The sequence below is a fragment of the Oryctolagus cuniculus genome, chromosome 4 (genome assembly GCF_964237555.1).
Source record: "Oryctolagus cuniculus chromosome 4, mOryCun1.1, whole genome shotgun sequence".
NCBI lineage: Eukaryota > Metazoa > Chordata > Mammalia > Lagomorpha > Leporidae > Oryctolagus > Oryctolagus cuniculus.
This window is the reverse complement of record NC_091435.1, coordinates 52,391,168-52,413,637: the sequence shown is the minus strand read 5'-3', so window position 1 is coordinate 52,413,637 and position 22,470 is coordinate 52,391,168. Positions and strand designations below refer to the sequence as shown.

At 41.0% G+C, this 22,470-nt stretch overlaps 1 protein-coding gene, 1 long non-coding RNA gene and 1 other non-coding gene across 6 annotated transcripts in view; 2 read left to right on the top strand and 1 right to left on the bottom strand.

Annotated features, from left to right (window-relative positions):
* Nucleotides 1–22,470, bottom strand: part of CRYBG3 (crystallin beta-gamma domain containing 3) — a 135,229-nt gene that overhangs the window by 91,955 nt on the left and 20,804 nt on the right. For all 4 annotated transcript variants that reach the window (XR_011387807.1, XR_011387808.1, XM_070071942.1 and 1 more), the window contains exon 2: nucleotides 17,988–18,054. Coding sequence is in view for 2 of the 4 variants with exons in the window: in XM_070071942.1 (XP_069928043.1) it covers nucleotides 17,988–18,054 (67 nt within the window). In the remaining 2 variants the exon portion in view is untranslated. The remainder of the gene's footprint in view (nucleotides 1–17,987; nucleotides 18,055–22,470) is intronic.
* Nucleotides 5,592–20,419, top strand: LOC138849263 (uncharacterized). The gene is made up of 2 exons (XR_011387817.1): nucleotides 5,592–11,974; nucleotides 12,699–20,419. It is a non-coding gene; the product is annotated as an uncharacterized lncRNA (long non-coding RNA).
* TRNAK-CUU (transfer RNA lysine (anticodon CUU)) lies at nucleotides 8,830–8,902 on the top strand. Its single transcript has one exon. It is a non-coding gene; the product is annotated as a tRNA-Lys (tRNA).

The window sequence follows — 22,470 nt, the reverse complement described above, 5'->3', positions numbered from 1 at the left end:
CTCAGTTACTTAACTTTTCCCTCATAAATCTTTTAAAAAGTTTCAATCGGTAATTAACAAGAACATACCCTTAGCAATAAAAACGTTTCTAAATTTAGAAACAAAAACCTGTAGAAAAGAACATGGCCATTTAAAGTAAACATCTACAATAAATTCCATTTTCAGAGTTAACATTTTAAGTTTGATCTAAAGCAGCTGTTCCTGGTCCTCAGCTTACTCCAAAACGAAGTTCAGCCTGCCACAGGCCCTCCTTAGGTGGGGTCCCCATCTACCAGCCAACAGGCCTGTCTGCCATAGTTCCAGTGAGTGAACAGAGTGAAAGCACTCAGGATTCAAGCAAACACTAACAACAGAGCAATTCCAAAGTTCTCAAAGATGTGGTTTTCTGCACACAGCATATGCATGCTACTGATGAAACATGTGCATCTAGGAATTTTTAATTTCTCCCTTCACACTAAATAAGTTATAAAGCAGTTCCCTCACCCAAGCTTATCCTTCCATTTACTCCTCTTTGCTATATATCCCATATAGGGAAATCTGGGGAATCATTAGGTGCACTGCAGAATAAAACTTGGTCCCAGCCTCCCAGGAGTTTGCAGTCCAGCAAAATACTCATCTTAAAAGTAGCTGTATCTGGTTAACAGCCTGGCCTGAAGCACACCATGTGAGCGCTGGTTTTCAGACCCGGCTGCTCTACTTCTGGTCCAGTTCTCCTCTATGGCCTGGGAAAGCAGTGGAGGACGGCCCAACTCCTTGGGTCCCTGCACCCCTGTGGGAGACCTGGAAGAAGCTCCTGGCTCCTGGCTTCAGATCGGCGCAGCTCCGGCCGTTGCAGCCAATTGGGGAGTGAACGAGCGGATGGAAGACCTCTCTCTTTCTCTGCCTCTCCTCTCTCTGTAACTCTGACTTTCAAATAAATAGATTAAACTTAAAAAAGAAGAAAAGTAGATAAATATGCAATGCAGGACATAATTAACTTGACTGGGATGGGGAGAAACCATTACATGAAGGAGGTAAAAATCTATGCTTGCTCCTTAAGGGTGAAGAGAGCATCCTAGACACCAGGTATCACATGCACAAAGACAGTGAACTTTGCAGTATGTCTACTAAGGGAGGGGTGTGGCTGAAGAAGGCTAGAGCCAAGACAGGTGAGAATGAGGGCCCGTGAAAGAGAAGAGAGAGGGCAACAAAATATTTAGCTATCAACCACGTCGAATTTTGGTACCCTGGTGGTGTACGAGTCAAGATGCCTGATAAGCAACCAAATGCACAGCTTAAGAATGCAATCTGGCCACACAGTTTGTTCAACTGACAAGGAGATCAATGAAAGAACCCTAAGGTAAACAAGATTAAAAAGCAGGTACAAGAGAAGAAATCAGCAGCAACAGATATGCACGAGGCCCAAAGCAGACCAGGTAATTTCTTCCAGAATCCTGGTCTCCACAGGTAAAAACCTAAGAAAGCTTCCAAAATGGAGCAAAGAATGCCAAATGCCACTGCCAGATCAAGAAAGACAGGAACCTCCCTCCTCACTGATCTTCACACACATCAGGCACAGCCCTACCTCGGGAATTGTTCCTTTACTCTTCTCTCTGCTTAGAATGGTCCTCCCCCAGATAGCTCCTTGTAGGTGACTCACCCCGCCTCACCACCTTAAAAGCCAGCTCCTCATTTAAAGATTCCCCTCTCAGTAACTTAGGAAACCCCTGCACTTTGAAACTGCTCACTATCCTTCTAATAACCTCCATGTATTTGCCAGTAAATGCGTACACACTAAACACACACACACACAAACACACACACCCATAAATATTTACTATCTGTTTCTTCTTCTAAAAAGTAAAATCCAACTGGAGTAGGGAGGTTTGCCTGTTTTATTCATTGCAGTATCCCTAGCACACAGAAACGTGTCAGACAATCAGCGGGGCTCAAGTATTTGCTGGAATAAATAAAGGAATGAAGACTATGGAAAATCTCTAGGAATGCAAAAGAAACTGTCCTACCAGCCCAGGAATTCCTGAGTCCAGTCCCAAAGTCAAGCTGTGAAGCAGTGAGTAGGGTACAAAGAAACAGAAACAGTCACGGAATAGCAGGGAACTCGTGAGAGATTTTTAAGTACAAAGAAGGAAAGACAAAGGTGACATTTTAAGTTCCAAGATGGAAGCAGTGGCTTTTTGCTCCTGTTTTGTGGACCAGCGTTATACTTGCTGGAAAAGGAGTGACTTCTGCAGGAGAAAGATGGATGACAGCTCCAGAAGACAAGGCTGAAGATGACGAGATGAAGAGGCCAAAACAGTCTTTCATACCCGTAATAAAGGGAAGGCATTAGCCGTGGAAGGAGGAGGGACACTTTCTCTCCCAAGTCAAGGAGGAAGGAGAGTTGCTAAAGCCTCTGCAGAAAATGAGCGAGGTCTAACATGCAGCTCTGATCTCAGCAGACAGAGAGAAAATGAGCTGAATGGGGGCTGTCAGGGTGGAGCTCAGGCTGGGGCTCCCAGAACAAAGACTTGAAGAGCGTTTCTGGGGAAGGCAACCCAAGTCAGCAACACACTAAAACTAGGCGTGCCAAATAGCAGTCAGAGTCCACGTAAACCTTACAGTATTGACCCGTTCGCTAAATGAAGAACACACTATTGTAGGTGTTTGGATAACAGTGAAGAAATACTTCTAAACCCCGGCTCTTGTAGGACCTACATTATGTGATGTAAGAATTCCTGTAGATCTAATCAGCACTGTTTTGTCACCTCTTCCACCAGCCTGCAGCAGGTGGTGGGTGCTATGCCAATGCAATGACTGGCACAGTGAGCATGGTCAACAGAACATCACCCAGTGAGCACTCTGTGAGCAACAGGGAAGCACCAGGCAACTCTGCCTTTACCGTCTCTAGCATGGGGATTGTGCCTCCTTTCTACCCCAGGCCTTCAGAGCACCGTGACACCCTCCTTCCCATACTTCAGCACACTCAGCTCTAATGAGCTCCACTTCCCCTCCGCCTGCCCCTGTGGCTAGCCCTGGCCGCTGTCTTTACTTCTCACTTGCTCATCTCTAACTCTGAATTTCAGACATTCGCCAGTGTTCAGTCTCACCTCTTGTCCTCTGGTCCCTACTGTATCCCTTTGAGTCCCCACAAATGTTCACGTCTTCTCTATCCAGCTTTCCAACATGACCAAGAACTTTCAAGCTGCTTTCTCTTGTTCTGTGGTCACCCTTGCCCAGACAATGTCCAGTGTACCTTTCCCACACAAGTGACGGGCTTTTGCTTCAAAAAGCAGCAGGTGTACACACAGCTATAAGATTTAGGCTGCCAACAATGCACACTAACTTCATCTGGAAATCAGCCTGCAACTGCCCCGATTTTCCACAGCTGCGATCTCCAACCTTTCCCACAGCCCTAAAGACACCTCCTGCACTGTGGCACCCCCTTACTCAGCACAGGGCTCTGCCCTCTTTCACTGAGAAGCCCCTCACTGTCCTGACTCCACCTCTCCTCTGCCTGCAGCACAACACAGGCCTCTGGCCGGCTTCCTTCACTTGCCCCCCCAAGCACAAGAGGAAGGATCCCATCCACCAAGGCTAACTGCCCTCCCAGGGCACCAGTTCATAACCCCTGGTGTTTCCTCAGGAACCGCATTTGCTTGTTTGCCCTTGTGTAAGTCTCTCCCACTCACAGTGTGTGTCCAAAGACTTCTCTCCTCACTACCAACCTCCTTAAAGCGGACTTACTAACTTGTATCATCTTTTTTCTTTTTCTTTCCCATCACTCCTCAAGTCCATGCAACCCAGCTTCCTCCTTAATCATGCTCTAATGACAATCTCTCAGACACGGTCCTACTTACGGATTCAGGGTGAACTTTTTCTCTGTCCTGTTATTATCTGACATGTCTGCAGAGAGTGGCACTGACTTTCTTCCTAAATCATTATTCCTTTGGCTTCTATAACATTAGTCTGAGTTTCCTTCAAGTTCACCTCTTTGTAACCACCCATTACATAACGCGTTCCTCTGATTACTAGCCTGGGCCTGCTTTACCTTCAGGTTCTTGGGAGATTTCATCTCTCTCAAATTCAATTAACCAGATGGTTCCCAGATCAGCTCAGGCTCCTAAGCTTTGGGCCTGTGTATTTCCCTATCAACCAGACATTAGTTTCCACTTGGATTCTGTATTGGAATCTCAAACCTAACACATCCAAAGCAGAACTTGAACATGTTGTGTCTCTATTCTTACTTTTAAATTTTTTTTTTTTTTATAAACTACAACATTTCTCCACTTGTTCTGGTCAGACAAAAAACCAGGACACCATGACTCCTTCCCCAGAATACTGTCAATGGTAGCCTAGTTTCCTTGCTTCTACTCTTGTTTTCCCCAAGTCTATTCCCTAGAAAAAGGCCAGAGCTGTTTACGGAAGTCAAACCTTTGTTAAAGCCCTCAATTGACTGTTGCCCTCAAGATAAAATCCAATCTCCCTAGCACGGCATTAGAGGTCTTGGTGGATTAGGACCTTGCGGCCTTTTCTAATTTCATTTCTTGCCACTCACAAGGCCTGCAACATCTAATGGAATCATGTGCATTCTCATTCACTGTCTCCCTGTCTCTCACTACAGTGTCTCTTGTACACTGCTGTTGCTACTACTAGAACCATTTATCCTTTGCACTCTTTGCCTGGAAAGTTATCACTATAACTAAAGTTTCCCAGATTGAAAATTGCATATATAATCTTCCAGCAATATCCCTGACATCTTATGTCTTTCCCCATCACTATTAAGTGAAGGCAAACAACTTCATACCCTGTCATCATGAGAGAGACTTTTACCTAAATAATTAAGTTACTATAATATGGCATTCAGAAACTAAACCCTGCTTCCTAGAGAGTTCTAATTTGCACTCCATCAAGACATCTGGCTGCCACATATTATTTGGCACATTTGTCTTAGTTGAAATCACCTCAGTTTCTGGGAAAATATTATCTTGACTTCTTGACTGTATCTTGACTTATAGTTTAAGTGATACAAAAATTTCAACCAAAAATTATACTGATGTTTACCATAATGGATTTGGATTATAATCGGTTGTCTGATTAAAGTCCATCCACAGTGATGACTGATACAAATTTGTGTCAACAATATTTCTCAATAAGTGCATTTTATGGTTAATGTTAAGGTGTAAAGATAAACCATACTCTTGCAAGGAGACTTCAAAAAGTTCATGGAAGATGGAATAAGAAGATAACTATTTTAGAGCCGGCGCCGTGGCTCAATAGGCTAATCCTCCACCTTGCGGCGCCGGCACACCGGGTTCGAGTCCCGGTTGGGGCGCCGGATTCTGTCCCGGTTGCCCCTCTTCCAGGCCAGCTCTCTGCTATGGCCAGGGAGTGCAGTGGAGGATGGCCCAGGTGCTTGGGCCCTGCACCCCATGGGAGACCAGGAAAAGCACCTGGCTCCTGGCTCCTGCCAGGATCAGCGCGGTGCGCCGGCTGCAGCGGCGGCCATTGGAGGGTGAACCAACGGCAAAAAGGAAGACCTTTCTCTCTCTGTCTCTCTCTCTCACTGTCCACTCTGCCTGTCAAAAAAAAAAAAAAAAAAAAAAAAAAAAAAGAAGATAACTATTTTAATACAAAAAGGTGAAATTCTTTTTCATAATATACAATTTTTTTACAAATATTTGAAGACCACTTATGTTTTTGGAGCAATTTGGCTTAAAGGACAACACTGTATCTTTATCTGTGATTTTTTTCAATAAAAAACAAGAACAGGCAAGGTGAATTGGTCAGACAGCAGTATTTCAAAAAGTTTATGGGGAAATGAGATAAACAGTAAGTTTATTTAAGTGAAAAATTTTAAATTCATGCATACTTTTTGTTAGTATGTATTTTCCATAAACTTTTGGAGGACTTCTTATATTTTACCCTGCCTAAGGTGGTTATGGGTTAATAAATGTTACTTGTAATTTTTTTAAAAACTTTTATTTAAAAAAATATAAATTTCCAAAGTACAGCTTATGGATTACAATGGCTTTTTCCCCCCATAACTTCCCTCACACCCGCACCCCTCCCATCTCCCACTCCGTCTCCCATTCCATTCACATCAAGATTCATTTTCAATTATCTTTACATACAGAAGATAGATTTAGTATATATTAAGTAAAGATTTCATCAGTTTGCACCCACACAGAATATAAAGTGTAAAATACTGTTTGATTATTAGTTATAGCATTAATTCACATTGAACAACACATTAAGGACAGAGATCCTACATGAGGAGTAAGTACACAGTGACTCCTGTTGTTGACTTAACAATTTGACACTCTTGTTTGTTTATGGTGTCAGTAATCTCCCTAGGCTCTTGTCATGAGTTGCCATGGCTATGGAAGCCTCTTGAGTTCGCAGACTTCAATCTTATTTAGACAAGTTCATAGTCAAAGTGGAAGTTCTCTTCTCCCTTCAGAGAAAGGTACCTCCTTCTCTGATGGCTTGTTCTTTCTACTGGGATCTCACTCACAGAGATCTTTCATTTAGGTTTTTTTTTTTTTTTTTCCAGAGTGTCTTGGCTTTCCATGCCTAAAATACTCTCATGGGCTCTTCAGCCAGATCTGAATGCCTTAAGGGCTGATTCTGAGGCCAGAGTGCTGTTTAGGACATCGGCCATTCTATAAGTCTGCTGTGTATCCCACTTCCCATGTTGGATTGTTCTCTCCCTTTTTTGTTCTATCAGTTAGTATTAGCAGACACTAGTCTTGTTTGTGTGATCCCTTTGACTCTTAGACCTATCAGTGTGATCAACTGTGAACTGAAATTGATCACTTGGACTAGTGAGATGGCATTGGTACATGCAACCTTGATGGGATTGTACTGGAATCCCCTGGCATGTTTCTAACTCCAGTATTTGGGGCAAGTCTGATTGAGTATGTCCCAAATTGTACATCTCTTCCCTCTTTTATTCCCACTCTTATATTTAACAGGGATCACTTTTCAGTTAAATTTAAACACCTAAGAATAATTGTGTGTTAATCACAGAGTTCAACCAATAGTATTAACTAGAACAAAAAAAATACTAAAAGGGATACAGTATTACATTGTACATCAACAGTCAGGACAAGGGCTGATCAAGTCACTGTTTCTCATAGTGTCGCTTTTACTTCAACAGGTTTCCTTTTTGGTGCTTGGTTAGTTGTCACTGATCAGGGAGAACATATGATATTTGTCCCTTTGGGACTGGCTTATTTCACTCAGCATGATGTATTCCAGATTCCTCCATTTTGTTTCAAATGACCGGATTTCATTGTTTTTGACTGCTGTATAGTATTCTATAGAGTACATGTCCCATAATTTCTTTATCCAGTCTACTGTTGATGGGCATTTGGGTTGGTTCCAGGTCTTAGCTATTGTGAACTGAGCTGCAATAAACACTAATGTGCAGACAGCTTTTGTGTTTGCCAATTTAATTTCCTTTGGGTAAATTCCAAGGAGTGGGATGGCTGGGTCATATTCAGGTTTCTGAGGAATCTCCAGACTGACTTCCATAGTGGCTTGACCAGTTTGCATTCCCACCAACAGTGGGTTAGTGTCCCTTTTTCCCCACATCCTCTCCAGCATCTGTTGTTGGTGGATTTCTGAATGTGAGCCATTCTAACCTGGGTGAGGGGAAACCTCATTGTGGTTTTGATTTGCATTTCCCTGATTGCTAGTGATCTTGAACATTTTTTCATGTGTCTGTTGGCCATTTGGATTTCCTCTTTTGAAAACTGTCTATTGAGGTCCTTGGCCCATCTCAAGTGGGTTGTTTGTTTTGATGTTGTGGAGTTTCTTGATCTCTTTGTAGATTCTGGTTATTAACCCTTTATCTGTCACATAGTTTGCAAATATTTTTTCCCATTCTCTTGGTTGCCTCTTCACTTTCCTGTTTCTTTTGCAGCACAGAAACTTCTCAATTTGATGCAATCCCAAATGTTAATTTTGGCTTTGATTGCCTGCGCTTCCGGGGTCTTTTCCAAGAAGTCTTTGCTGGTACCTATATTTTGCAGGGTTTCTCCAATGTTCTCTAATAATTTGATGGTGTCGGGTCGTAGATTTAAGTCTTTAATCAATAGATGCAGAGAAAGCATTTGATAAAATACAACACCCTTTCATGATGAAAACTCTAAGCAAACTGGGTATAGAAGGAACATTCCTCAATACAATCAAAGCAATTTATGAAAAACCCATGGCCAGCATCCTATTGAATGGGGAAAAGTTGGAAGCATTTCCACTGAGATCTGGTACCAGACAGGGATGCCTACTCTCACCACTGCTATTCAATTTAGTTCTGGAAGTTTTAGCCAGAGCTATTAGGCAAGAAAAAGAAATTAAAGGGATACAAATTGGGAAGGAAGAAGTCAAACTATCCCTCTGTGCAGATATGATTCTTTCTTTAGGGGATCCAAAGAACTCTACTAAGAGACTATTGGAACTCATAGAAGAGTTTGTCAAAGTAGCAGGATATAAAATCAGTGCACAAAAATCAACATCCTTTGTATACACAGGCAATGCCATGGCTAAGAAAGAACTGCTAAGATCAATCCCATTCACAATAGCCACAAAAACAATCAAATACTGTTGCAGTTGACAACAACATGACTGAGAAAAAGACAGCATGTAGGACTGGACAAGGTCCCCCCTGGATTTCGGCAAGTAGGCCCCTCGGTGTTTTGTGTGCTGTTCAGTTCTGTGAGGGTGAGCACAGAACCCCCTCCTATGCCCCTTTCCTTGTCCTTGTCCTCAGTCTAAGTTACCCCAGGTTAGGGACACACCGCCCAGAAGTGTACATCACTTCTCGGCTCCTCCTTTTAATTTCAGTTCGCCTGGCTAGCTCAGTCGGTAGAGCATGGGACTCTTAATCCCAGGGTCGTGGGTTTGAGCCCCACGTTTGGTGCCAGATGTTGCAGTTGATTTCTCAACAATGTTGCAGTGGATTCGTTTCTGTGAGGAGGAGCGTGGTGGGGGCAAGAGTCATGGAGTCATCACACAGACATCACACAGACCCCGGGAGTCGGGTGAAAGCGGGCTTGAGGCAAGCAGCCTGCAGACTTGTTTATTTCAGTTGGTACAACATCTTATATAGCCAAGACCAGCCAATCTGGTCAAGGGGTGGTCTATGCCCCAACCAATCACAGCCTGTTGCCAGGCAGTTTCCAAAGCCATCCAATCATAGCCTGTTGCCAGGCAGGCTCCATTGCCAGATGGATTTCAAACCCATTCCTGAGTAACTGACGCTTGCTTGCCAGCGGCCATCTTGGCATGGCCTTCTCATTTCACCATAAAATACCTTGGAATAAACTTAACCAAGGATGTTAAAGATCTCTACGATGAGAATTACAAAACCTTAAAGAAAGAAATAGAAGAGGATACCAAAAAGTGGAAAAAATCTTCCATGCTCATGGATTGGAAGAATCAATATCATCAAAATGTCCATTCTTCCAAAACCAATTTATAGATTCAATGCAATACCAATCAAGATACCAGACATTCTTCTCAGATCTAGAAAAAATGATGCTGAAATTCATATGGAGACACAGGAGACCTCGAATAGCTAAAGCAATCTTGTACAACAAAAACAAAGCTGGAGGCATCACAATACCAGATTTCAGGACATACTACAGGGCAGTTGTAATCAAAACAGCATGGTACTGGTACAGAAACAGATGGATAGACCAATGGAACAGAATAGAAACACCAGAAATCAATCCAAACATCTACAGCCAACTCATATTTGATCAAGGATCCAAAACCCAAACCCATCCCTGGAGTAAGGACAGTCTATTCAATAAATGGTGCTGGGAAAATTGGATTTCCACGTGCAGAACCATGAAGCAAGACCCCTACCTTTCACCTTACACAAAAATCCACTCAACATGGATTAAAGAATTATCAGAGAACATTGTTGTTTGTAATTTTTAATGATCACTAGTCTTGTGATCAATTCTGAGACATTATAAATAATTTGTTACTAAAATCAGTTAAAAGCTGAAATCCCCCCCCCTTTTTTTTTTGAGAGAGAGAAACAGAGAAAAAGGTCTTCCTTCCATTGGCTCACCGCCCAAATGGCTGCTACAGCCGGCGCGTTGTGCCGATTCAAAGCCAGGAGCCAGCTGTTTACTCCTGGTCTCCTATGCAGGTGCAGGGCCCAAGCACTTGGGCCATCCTCCACTGCCTTCCCAGGCCACAGCAAAGAACTGGACCGGAAGAGGAGCAACTGGGACAGAATCTGGCACCCCAACCAGGACTAGAATCCGGGGTGCAGGCATTGCAGGCGGAGGATTAGCTTAGTGAGCCGTGGTACTGGCCGAAATTTCCCCTTTTCAAAGTGCTCCAGAATGGAATAGGTTATATCCATGGTATTACCTTCACTGTTTTTCATCTCATATAGTTTTTGATAAAGGAATTGAATTGTATTATTATTTAGTACACCAAATAAATGTCCTTAACCATAGGTAACTCAAGACAGTCAGTCATCTTCTATGTATGTTAAAGAAAAAAATAGGTTAAAATTGCTGATCTAAATAAGAAAAATAAGTTGTATCAGCTATATGACAGTCATAGATATGGACTGGAATGGAAGGTTGTTGATGGGTTTAGGGGCAATGGGCAGGAGACAAAATGGTAGAACCATTCCCAGTGGTCAAGAATGGGTATGGATAATTTGGTGATACCTTTTACTGGAATAGGGAATAGAGAAACAGAAGGGAGTTAGGATGTATCAAATCTTATAGCCAAGGACATCTGGGAGGAAAGGTCCGTCAAAGAATCACCTCTATCACCCTGAAGCTCAGGAATATACATTGAGCTGGAGGAAGAAATGTGCACTTTGTCATATGTAAGATCTCTTAGATGAGAAAACAAAGAGAAAAGATGACATTACATGGGGAAAAAGTCATTTCTTCCAATTATAGTGTAAGGACTTCCTCAGTAAAGCACCGGGCCAGACTAAAATGCTTTTGATTCTTGCATAGCTTTTTGGAGGCCTGTCTAATGTTCTAAAAATCAGTATCTGACACCTGTGGATGCAAATTTTCTAACAATCTAGAATATCTACAAAACCCTTCATACTCAGTTTTCATTTTCACAAGTTCTCCATTATACCACAATGTAGGACCTCTCCAGGTCGACAGCAGCTTGAGGCTGCTACAAGTCAATCGATACCTTACAACACACTCGCTATCCAAGGACTCCCAGATCTCAAGGCCCCAGACTGGCACCAGCTATACTGACAGGTCTGGTCATCTGGACAACATAGTGACACACAGTGCAATCTCTATTTCATGATAGCGTCCACTCACTATAGAAAGGCAGGGGTTTTCACTTCTGGCTGTAGCTCATTATTGCATGCCTTCTTGTATGCCTTTTCTTCAAATGCTATTCAATATCACTCTTTCCAATGGCTGGTTTCTATGCTAATAACCCAGAATAAATCACCAAAGATTTATTTACCTCAAAGATTTATTTGTAAGTTTTAGTGAGACTTTATAAGGAAAGAAGGCAGCTATTTGACTAAGTATCTACTTTGTATACGAAGTAGGGAATGTGCAGCACATTACATGTTACCTCTGCTAATTCTGAAAAGCTTCTATGAGGAGCCAGCATTGGGGCACAGCAGATTAAAGTGCTACTTGCTACACGGGCATCCCATACCAGATTGCCAGTTCAAGTACTGGCTGGTTGTGATCCAGTTCCCCACGTATGTGCCTGGGAAAGCAGAGGAAGACGGCCCAAGTACTTGGACCCCTGCAACAAATGTGAGAGACCCAGATGGAGTTCCAGGCTCTTGACTTGGGACATTTGTTGAGTGAATCAACAGATGGAAGATCTCGATCTCATCCCTACCTCTCTCATCTGTCACTCTGCTTTTCAAATAAATAAATAAAAATCTTAAATAAACAAAAAAAGACTTCAGTTAAACAAAGATTGAACACTCCCACTACCCATTAGTAAATCAAGGTTCAGGGAGGTAAAGTAAATTTTTTTTTTTTTTTATCTTTTATTTAATGAATATAAATTTCCAAAGTACGACTCATGGGTTACAATGGCTTCCCCCCCCATACCGTCCCTCCCACCAACAACCCTCCCCTTTCCCACTCCCTCTCCCCTTCCATTCACATCAAGATTCATTTTCGATTATCTTAATATACAGAAGATCAGCTTAGTATACCTTAAGTAAGTATTTCAACAGTTTGCTCCCACACAGAAACATAAAGTGAAAAATAATAGATGATTTTTTTAAAATGATGATGAAATCAGATCAGACCTATTGTCATGTTTAATCCCAGTGAGAGTCAAGTTGGGAATTGAAAATTTCTTTCTTTTTTTTTTTTTTTTTTTTTTTTTTTTTACAGAAGATCAGTTTAGTGTACATTAAGTAAAGATTTCAGTCGTTTGCACCCCCATAGAAACACAAAGTGAAATATACTGTTTGAGTACTCGTTATAGCATTAAGCCTCAGTGTACAGCACGTTAAGGACCGAGATCCTACATGAGGAGTAAGTGCACAGTGACTCCTGTTGTTGACTTTACCAATTGACACTCCTGTTTATGGCATCAGTAATCTCCCTATGCACCAGTTATGAGCTTCCAAGGCTATGGAAGCCCCTTGAGTTCTCCGACTCTTATCTTGTTTAGACACGGTCATAGTCAGAGTGGAGGTTCTCTCCTCCCTTCAGAGAAAGGCAAGGGAGGTAAAGTAAATTGTTCAGTGTCATAAAGCTACCACATTCTGATCTCTGGGTTTATTCCCAGATATGTCTGGTTCCAAAGGGTGTGTTTGGTGTTTTGTTTTGTCACCACAAATGTAATTTTGAAGCTCTTCCAAGAAGGTGCCTAAGCTGGCAGAAATGAAGAGCAGCATCCAACTAAGAGGCTCCAGACAATTCATTCCCACCACCACCAAAAGACCTCTGCTTTATTCCATTTATATTCACACATGGGGTTGCAAATACAAAAAAGAACCCTTAAGTTTTAAAAAGAGCAGTTTGAAAATCTCTGTTAAACTGATAAGAGAGTGCCACCACTATCTGCATCACTGAGAAAAAAAAGATACCAAGCATTTATTAAGGCCATAATTTATTTAAAAACTAGTTCAATAATTAATTTTCCTCCAAGTAAGAAAACACTTAATGCATTTAAATTTCACTATTTCACCTCTGGCTAAGAAACAGTTGGAAAGAACTAATAGGAAATAAGAGTTACATAAAAATCAAAACATGAACTGAAGCATAAATTTAATATGTTAGGGGACTGGCATTGTACCATAGTGGGTAAAGCTGCCACCTGCATCATTGGCATCCTATATGGGTGCCAGTTTGTGTATTGGCTGCTCCACTCTGATCCAGCTCCCTGCTAATGTGCCTGGGAATGCAGTGGAGGATGGCCTAAGTGCTTGGGCCCCTGCTACCCAGATGGGAGACGTGGAAGAAGCTCCTGGCTCTGGACTGGCCCAGTTCTGGAATATGAGGCCATTTGTGGAGTGAACCAGAGGTTGGAAGAGCTTTCCCTGTGTCTACCCCTCTCTCCCTCTCTAAAACTCTGCCTTTCAAATGAATAAAATGAATCTTAAAAAAATAAAAATAAAAAGTTGATCTTGTAGAAATTAGGAGTTATAATGGTGTTTTAAAAATGTAGTATATTAACCTTACTACAAAGTTTCATCTTCTCAACATAGGCATTCATGTAAAGAACAATCAGTGACCACTTTTCTTCAATGAGATATTCTTGAGCTACTGTTCTTCCATTTCTTCCAACTGATAAACTTTGGCAACCAAAAATAATTTTAATGTAGTTCTTTGCAGTAAGTAATTTACTTAGATGAAAAATAAGTGTTATGGGGCTAGCACCGTGGTGTCGTGGGTTAAGTTGGCACCTGCAGCACCCACATCCCATATGGATGTTGGTTCAAGTCCCAGCTGCTCCATTTCCAATCCAATTCCCTGCTAATGCACCTGGGAAAGCAACAGAAGATGGCCCAACTGCTTGAAGTCCTGCCATCCATGTGGGAGACCAGGATGACTCCCTTGGCTCCTGGCTCCAGTCTAGCCCAGCTCCGGCCATTTTGGGAGTGAATGAGAAGATGAAAGACTTTCTCTGTCTCTCCCTCTCTCTGTAACTCTACCTTTCAAATAAATAAATCAATCTTTATAAAGAAGATTCCAGAGCCTTTCTCAAAAGTTGTACAATTAATTATGGGCACCAATTCTAAAATGAGCTCAGTTTTAGATTTTATATAAAGCAGATGCCAAGCTATGGAGAACAAGTGAAATAATCATCAATTCTGGGGACTCTGAGCTGGGGAATTTATAACCTATGTTCCAGATTTAATCATTCTATTTAGCTCATAAGTCATTTTTGAGAAGACTTAATTCTTTTTATGCTGTAGGACTTTTGGTTTTAATAGGATTTCTTCTTGATAAATGCACTTTATGAATGCAGCTTATAACTTTAGTGCACAAGGGAGAAGAATTATGGTTACAGATCTGCCTCAGAATTCCTTTGCTTCCTCTCACTAGCAGGGTGAGTTTTGCCAAGTGAATTATCTCAGAAATCCAGTTTCATCGACTATAAAAAGGGATAAAGATTCTGATTAACATTGTAGGTAGGTCAGGGGAAGCAGCAGAAGCAACAGAGGACAGTGCCACAGCAGCGAAAGATGATGCAAAGATAGACCAAAGGAAATTTGTGAGGAGAGCAGGACTTGGGAAGTCAAGTGTTTCAGTTCATTAAGAACTAAGAAAAGGCCACGGGATGTGGCGCGAGGTCACTGGGGACTTTAAGTGGATTGCTTTCATCCATTCTCTAACTACTTATTGGCATGTGTTTCTGGCACAGTACCAGGTTTTCCATGGTCGAGAGAAGACAGAGAGAAGTCAGATTAGAAAGCATTAAGAATTGAAGAGTGATTAAGAGTTTCACATGAAAGTTTTAGATAAATGGTAGGAGTGAGGTCCAGAATACAGACTAAAAGAAAAGAAAACCAAACCCACAAAATGGAAAAAGGTTTTAATTTTATAAATTTAGAGAGAAACAAAGACAGACCTGAGGCAAATGGAAAGAAACCAGTGAAGACAGAGGGATGGAAGCAGTAGGCAAGGTGCAAGAGAAGGTTAGCCTTGGAAGGCAGGACTCTGCCTCTGAAATGAGTAGAAGGCAGCAAGGTACAACAATGTGCTTCCCTCTCTTTTGAACGCAGCAAGAATCAAACTCTACAAAACAAAGGTAGAATATGGACATAAGAACCTGATTAATAATAAAGAAATACATATCCCAGTAGAATAGATACAAGTGTCAAAAGCACCTCATATGTTCACAAGACAGCAAAGTCTATATAGAGTATAATTGGTATTTTAAGCATCAAAAATTTAATGATGTCTGAAGACATCATAGTCTCTAAATGTTTAAAAAAAATACATTTTTGTTGCTTAAAACTATCTTATAACCAACAATCTTTGGCATTGTGTTTGGGAATCTCAAAGTCAAACACAAAATGCTGACCTACATAAACATGTTTATTAAACAAATCTGCTATGATTTAGATTCAAGAGAAAAATGCTGCATATTCTCCCTTCCTACCTATCACAGGAGGCACTGTAAAATTCAAGTTAGCAGATGGAAGCATGGGAAGATGCCAAATTGCAGGGGAATTCTATGTTCAGAATACTCTTAATTACACAGAAAACAAATGACAAGCTTCATGCCACTTGCTAAATGAAAAATCTTCAATTGAGAGCTGGGTCTGTGTGGCTAAAGTGAACAACAACAAAAAAATCTTACTAGTTTTTCCAGAAGGTTTGAAAAAACAAGAAATGTGGGCCAAAATGCTCAAGGTACTCCAGAGAGAATGCCATGGTGGATGCCTTCCCTTTCCATTACGAGCTAGCCAGAGCACCTATGTTTAAGGAACCGTATGGGCCTCAAATCAGAAAAGAAACAGTTCCAGAACTATGAGTGGTATTTATGTAGGGACCCAGAGATGAAAACAAAGTTATTGTGGCCAGTTAAACTAAGATACTAAGAATGGATAGAAAAGAGAGTTAGCATGGAGGTGCAATTGCTGTATTTACCACCATACATACTTACTGAATCCATAAAGCTGTGATGTTCTTTTTTTTTTCTTTGACAGGGAGAGTGGACAGTGAGAGACAGAGAAAAACGTCTTCCTTTTGCCGTTGGTTCACCCTCCAATGGCTGCTGCGGCCGGCACACTGCGCTGATCCAAAGGCAGGAGCCAGGTGCTTCTCCTGGTCTCCCATGCGGGTGCAGGGCCCAAGCACTTGGGCCATCCTCCACTGCCCTCCCGGGCCACAGCAGAGAGCTTGTCTGGAAGAGGGGCAACCGGGACAGATTCCGGCGCCCCTACCGGGACTAGAACCTGGTGTGCCGGCGCCATAGGCGGAGGATTAGCCTAGTGAGCCGCAGCGCCGGCCGCTGTGATGTTCTAATGTGAATCTCTGTAGGTGGCAAAACAGGACTATTGGAAATACAAGGTTGAATGTGACCAAGTTTGAAGCCTGCACTTTTTTTTGTGAAAGTGCAGCTGAAATAGCAGACCTACAGGTAGGGCTGAATGGGAAACCGAGAAGAGAAAGTAGGAAGGTTTGGGGAAGTTCCAGAGTGGGTACAGGGTCAATGACAGATTGAGAGATGGAATGACAGGGACTGATAACCAGAGAAACTCCAAAGTTTGAGATCCAGGAGTAACAGTCTTGACAGCAAGGAAACTGCGAGGGCAAAATGTCACATAAGGCGTTAGATGTGAAAATTTTGACTAGGGCAACTCAAGGCACATAAAAAGTGAAGAAGAGGAAAAAAACAACGGAGACCATGCAACAGCAAAGCAGCAGGTTGGCTACCAACTGGCTGCAGAAGCCAAGAAGGTACACAATGCATAAAACCAGGCCACAGGAGCAACACTCACAAGGCAGTAATGAAAGGCAAGCAAGGTGATCCCAGTATTTTTCTTTCAATAGAGTAGATATTGCTATTTTTTTACTATGACCGAGAAGGCAGGAATAACAAAATTAAAGCAACTTTATCTTTGCCATTTTTAATGCGTTTTGACCTTATAAAGGGATCATGAATAATGAAGAATTCAGATGACTTCTGGAGCCTTCTGCTGACCAAAGTAATTTACTCAGAAATCCCTGAAAAGTATAAACTTTCTCCTTGACTGACTGCCATAAATTGCATAAAAAGAAAGCATGTGCGACCAAAAGCCACCATTGTATATCAAAAGGTGATCACTCACTGGTACATTTGAAATATTTAATTTTTAGGAAAAGTACTATAAATAAGTCAGAACTGTTCAATGATTTTCAAGAATTTTCAACCACTCATAGATCAGTGGGTAGGTGTATAGCTTACACCCTTCTCATGCTTGTCTTGTAGAACTAAAGATCAGTTTATATGTAGGTGCTTTTAAAAAGTTCATGGCAGAAATAATTAAAAGATGTTCATTTTGATTCCAAAGAAACTGAAATCAATGCATACAACACGTGTTTTTAAAAGTTCAAGAAAAATGGGTATGGTGAAAAACCTATGCCTGAATTTTGGCTTGCAGACGAGCTGCCAAAATACTTCCATCACATGGCAGTGACCTGTATGGATATGTTATTAACTTCCACCCACAAAAGCATTTTTAGATGACTGTACCATTTCAGAATACTAAGAAATCTAATATCATCTGAAGGAAAAGAGACCATAGCAAGGTGGTGAGATCTGATTTACAGATGGGCAAACGAAAGAAACAGCGCCTCAGGTGGTTAACAGCAGAGCAAGCAAACCCTCCTTAGTGCTCCTCTGGCTGGACCCCCATGCCCTGCCCCCACCTCAGGAGTTCAAGTGTGAACACAGCTGGGATCGATTTCCACATAAAGTAACACAGGGCATTCTTTTTAAAATGTACAATAACAATCACAAAGGACAACTGAGCAGGAAGTTGAAATAACGTCTTGAAATAATTTAATTTCAAACTATACCTTTACTGCTTCTGATGAAAGTACATTTTCCTTTTTCTGACTTGCACTCCTGGGCTCATTTTCAACACTGAAAAATACAAACCACAGTTTCATTTGAAATCAAAAGAGAATTAGTAAACTTGTACAGTTTCTGTATTTTAAGCCAAAAAAAGAACAGTCCCTTATCCACAATGTTCAAAGATTCATACACAAATGTTATATAAACACTATATAAATTTGAATCTCTTGAAATACACTCAAAAATGCTCATGCAGGACTCAAATTTTTGTGAGTTGACTGTGCTTCTGTTCTTTAGCTCTTCCTATTCTGACAATCGCTATCACAGCAAAGAGGTACATAAACAAAGTAGCAGCCATGTACACCAATCATAACCTTGCAAAGTGCTGGCATGCTGGCATCTTGTGTCTATACAGATTCTCCAGTATCTGATCTTGTTTAAAGCCCATGCATGTTGTTTCTATTTGGCGAATCATACACATACAGGTTCATCAGACTCCAAAACAGATGCAGGCATGTCTAGATCCAAATGAATCCCTGACAACATTTAAGAACCTGATTTTCTAGAGAGTCATTTTCAATTGCCTTTGGTCTCGAATATCCCACAAATACCCTATGTCATAATAAATAACTCTGCCTATCACACACATGTATGAAGGTACTTCAAAATGTTCACGGAAAAATGGAATGAAAAGATGGTTAGTGTATTTTTATGCAAAAAATTTTTGAAATTCATGCAAAGGTAGGTTCTTCAAAATGTTCATGGAAAATGTGTATTATGAAAAGAATATAAATTTCAAATTTTTTGCACCAACATACTTACCATTTAATTCTACTTTCCATGATCTTTTTGAAGTATCTCATATATTTTAAATATATTTATATAATCTGTGTTCATACACTATCTTATTTTTATCCTTTCCAAATCCTACACAAACCAGATATTTCCAGCTTAAATGTTATCATGAATGTCTACCAATTGCCAAGGATTATGATTGGCCTTGTGATGTACAGTAAGTTGGTCAGGGTCTTTGCAAAACTCAGTCTAGCTGGAGAGACTCGAACAGAAACTTCAACAGTTTTGGTAAGAGCTGTAACTGCTGAATGTACAAACTGCTAGGAAGCACAGAGGAAAGAAGGAATAACTGATTCATCCTGCTCAGTAAACATGCCCGCAGAAGAGGTACAAAGGCAGGGACTAAGAGGGAACGCGGCGTGCGGCGTTTTGGAAAACCACGTTCTGATTGTTTGTTTTTATTACAGGAGCACAGTACTTGGAACAGGCAGAGGTAATCCTGTAGGTGATGAGAATATGACCAGAGTTCAGAGTATGAAGAACTGGCCCAACTTGTTAGAGATTTTTATCTTTGCCCTACATGCAGAGGGAAGCCAATACACAGCTGTTAGGGGACAAGGGAAGCAGGAGGACAACTGAGAGACATGCAGTCTTGTTCATCGATAGTAGAGGGACTGGAAAGAAGGTGTTACCAGTAATTCATATTAAAAAAGGACTTGGGGGGCTGATGATATGGTATAGTGGGTGAAGCTACTGCCTGCAGTACTGGCATCCCAAACGGGTGCTGGTTCAAACCCTGGCTGCTCCACTTCCGATCCAGCTCCCTGCTAATGCACCTGGGAAAGCAGCAGCAGATGTCCCTTGTGCTCAGGGCCCTGCACCCATGTGGGAGGCCCAGGAGAAGAACCTGGCTCCAGGCTTTGGTCTGGCCCAACCCTGGCCATTGGGGCCATTTGGGGAGTGAACCAGTGGATGAAGACCTCTGTCTCTGCCCCTCTCCCTCTTCCTCTCTATCTCTGTAACTCTGCCTCTCAAATAAAAATAATAATAAAAATCCCAAAGCAGATGAGATAGAGGGAAAGGACACAATTTATGCTATTTCAGAGTGCCTATCAGTGCTGTTTTGCTAACTATCTAAGGAATAAATTAACAGCAATGGTCAAAAGATGGGAAAACAAGATAAGAGATTATGGACACCTGGTAAATTCAAGTTCATTAAGTCCTAGACTCTAGGAACACACAGACCAAGGAGACACAGTCCTGCTCTAAAATCTTTTAAATGTTGATCGAAAAAGCAAATATATAAAAAAGATAACACATACATTATGTGTTAAACACATATGAAATTCTATAGTAAAAGATCAAGGGACAAAAGTAGAGAATACTGCACAAGAATTATAGCCTATATAAATAAATAAATGTATAAAATAAGAATGTCTCAATGAACTGGTATAAGGACAAGAGGTTTCTTATCTCTTTTTTTTTTTTTTCTATTTCACTAGCCTTCTCTTTTGCCACATGGTTGTTTATAAGTTGTTTGGGGTTCTTTTTTTTTTTTTTTTTTAAGTATATGTGATTTGATACTGGTCTGCTTAAGCACAAATTAAAGAAAACCCACAGGTAAATACATGTACAAAAAGCATGTTACAAGGATTTGAGATATAATTAAGAATACTGACCTTGATGAATTTATAAATTCATTTTCTGACCACAGTCTATTTTAACCTCTTACGCCACAATGCCAGCCCCCAACTATAGTCTATTTTAAATGACCAACCTTCAAAGCAAACTAAACATAGAACTTTTTTAGTTTCGTAGTTCTTCCTTCAAGATTCCTGACATTCTATTCATTTAGAGTATTTACATGACTCTCTGTAAACATACTGCCTTAACAAGACTGTAAAGGCACATGGCAAGAAAAAACAAAACAACTTAATACCAAAACCCTGCAAGAAACACGAATCTGAGTTCATGGGATTAAGAGAGAAAACCGTTTCAAGAAACTGTAATTACTTCCAAGGGCATACTACAAACACAAAAATTCCTGATAAGCAGCAATAAATCAGCACATAAATCTCTGGAAAACAACTAAACAACTTACAGTTTAAAGCACCCCAAGAAATATTACTCAACAATTCTTAAAACTCTGAGGCATAGTCTAAGTTCCACGACCCTTACTACTAAACCAAAATTTTAACATGTGTTCAGTCTTAAAACAACTGATACATTCAAAAATTTTGGTTTAGTGCTTTTTCAAAAAAAATCATTGCTTTAACAATTTTTTCCTAGATTGAGTCCCTTTTAATCTCTTATTAGTACTGTTCTGTTTCAAGCCATTGTTCGCACAGCTTTCAAAGTGTTCTTCAACCTGATCATGATATTCACTTGTTAGAAATACCTTCAACAACTCTCTAACAGTTAGTGAATAAAATGAAGAGTCCTTAAGACTGATGTAGAAAATTATTCATAACCTGGCTTCAGGCACACCAGCCACACAGAACTGCTTCACATTGCTACAGTATGGCAAGTTCACAGCTCCTCAAAGCACCTTCTCCTGCCTACAGTATCGTTCCCTACCCTACGCAATTCTTAATCCTTTACAGTTTACTTCTAGCTTTACCTCTATTTTGTGTGTTCCCACTAAAGCCAGTGATACCACTTATGCATTTACCTCCCTTTATTTTAATGGCCAGTTGGCCAGTTGCCCACTTGCCCCGCTAGAAAATGAACTTACTAAATTCACAAAATGCAAGGCAGGTGTTGTGGCACAAGAAGTTAAGCTGCCACTCTGGGATCCCGCATCCCATATGGGAGTGCCTGGTTTGAATCCTGACTACTCCACTTCCAATCCAGTTTCCTGCTGGTATATACCAAGGAGGCAGCAGATCATGGCTTAAGTGCTTGGATCCCTGCTTACCAAGTAGGAGACCCAGATGGAGCTTCGGGCTCCTGGTTTCATCTCTGGATATTGCCAGCACTTGGGAGTGAACCAACAGATGAAGAGATTCATTCTCTCTCTCCCTCCCTCCCTTTCAAATAAATGAAATATAAACATCACAAGGAAAAAAAAATAAGATATCACTCATGCCTGTGTCCCAGAGCCTAACACTGCACCAGGCATTGTGAAGGCACTCACATACTATTTAAGTGAATAATACTAAAGTAAACTAACAGTTTATCCATTTGCACATGGTTTACCTTAATCTGAAAACACTGGTCTCCTGGGAATAATGTGATACGACACACTATTATTCCTTAACTGGAGAGTATATGGGTCTCTTAAAAGAACATACCAGCCATTTCTATTCTGCATCATCTTCCTTGAAAGAAACAGAAAGGGGAGAGGGGCTGGTAGAAAAACATGGCTTAACAAGGTCATTTTCAGCTGATTTAAAAATAAAACAAATAATATTAGAACACAGCATCCAAGGACACTTAGAGCACTGAATATTCTGTATAGTGAAAATATAACAGAAAAGATTCACAAGGTTTTAAGTGGTGCTTTCAGACTCTTCAAACCGTGAAGGAAAGAAAAATGCACTCAAATCCACATGATCTCAAACTTTAGGAAAGACAACAGCCCACTTCTATTGTTTGCTCACAATTCAACCCCCTTGGGGGGACCCAGGGATATTTCAATAGCAGTATTTTTAGAAAGTACACACTTTACTCTCTGCAGGCGGTGAGGGA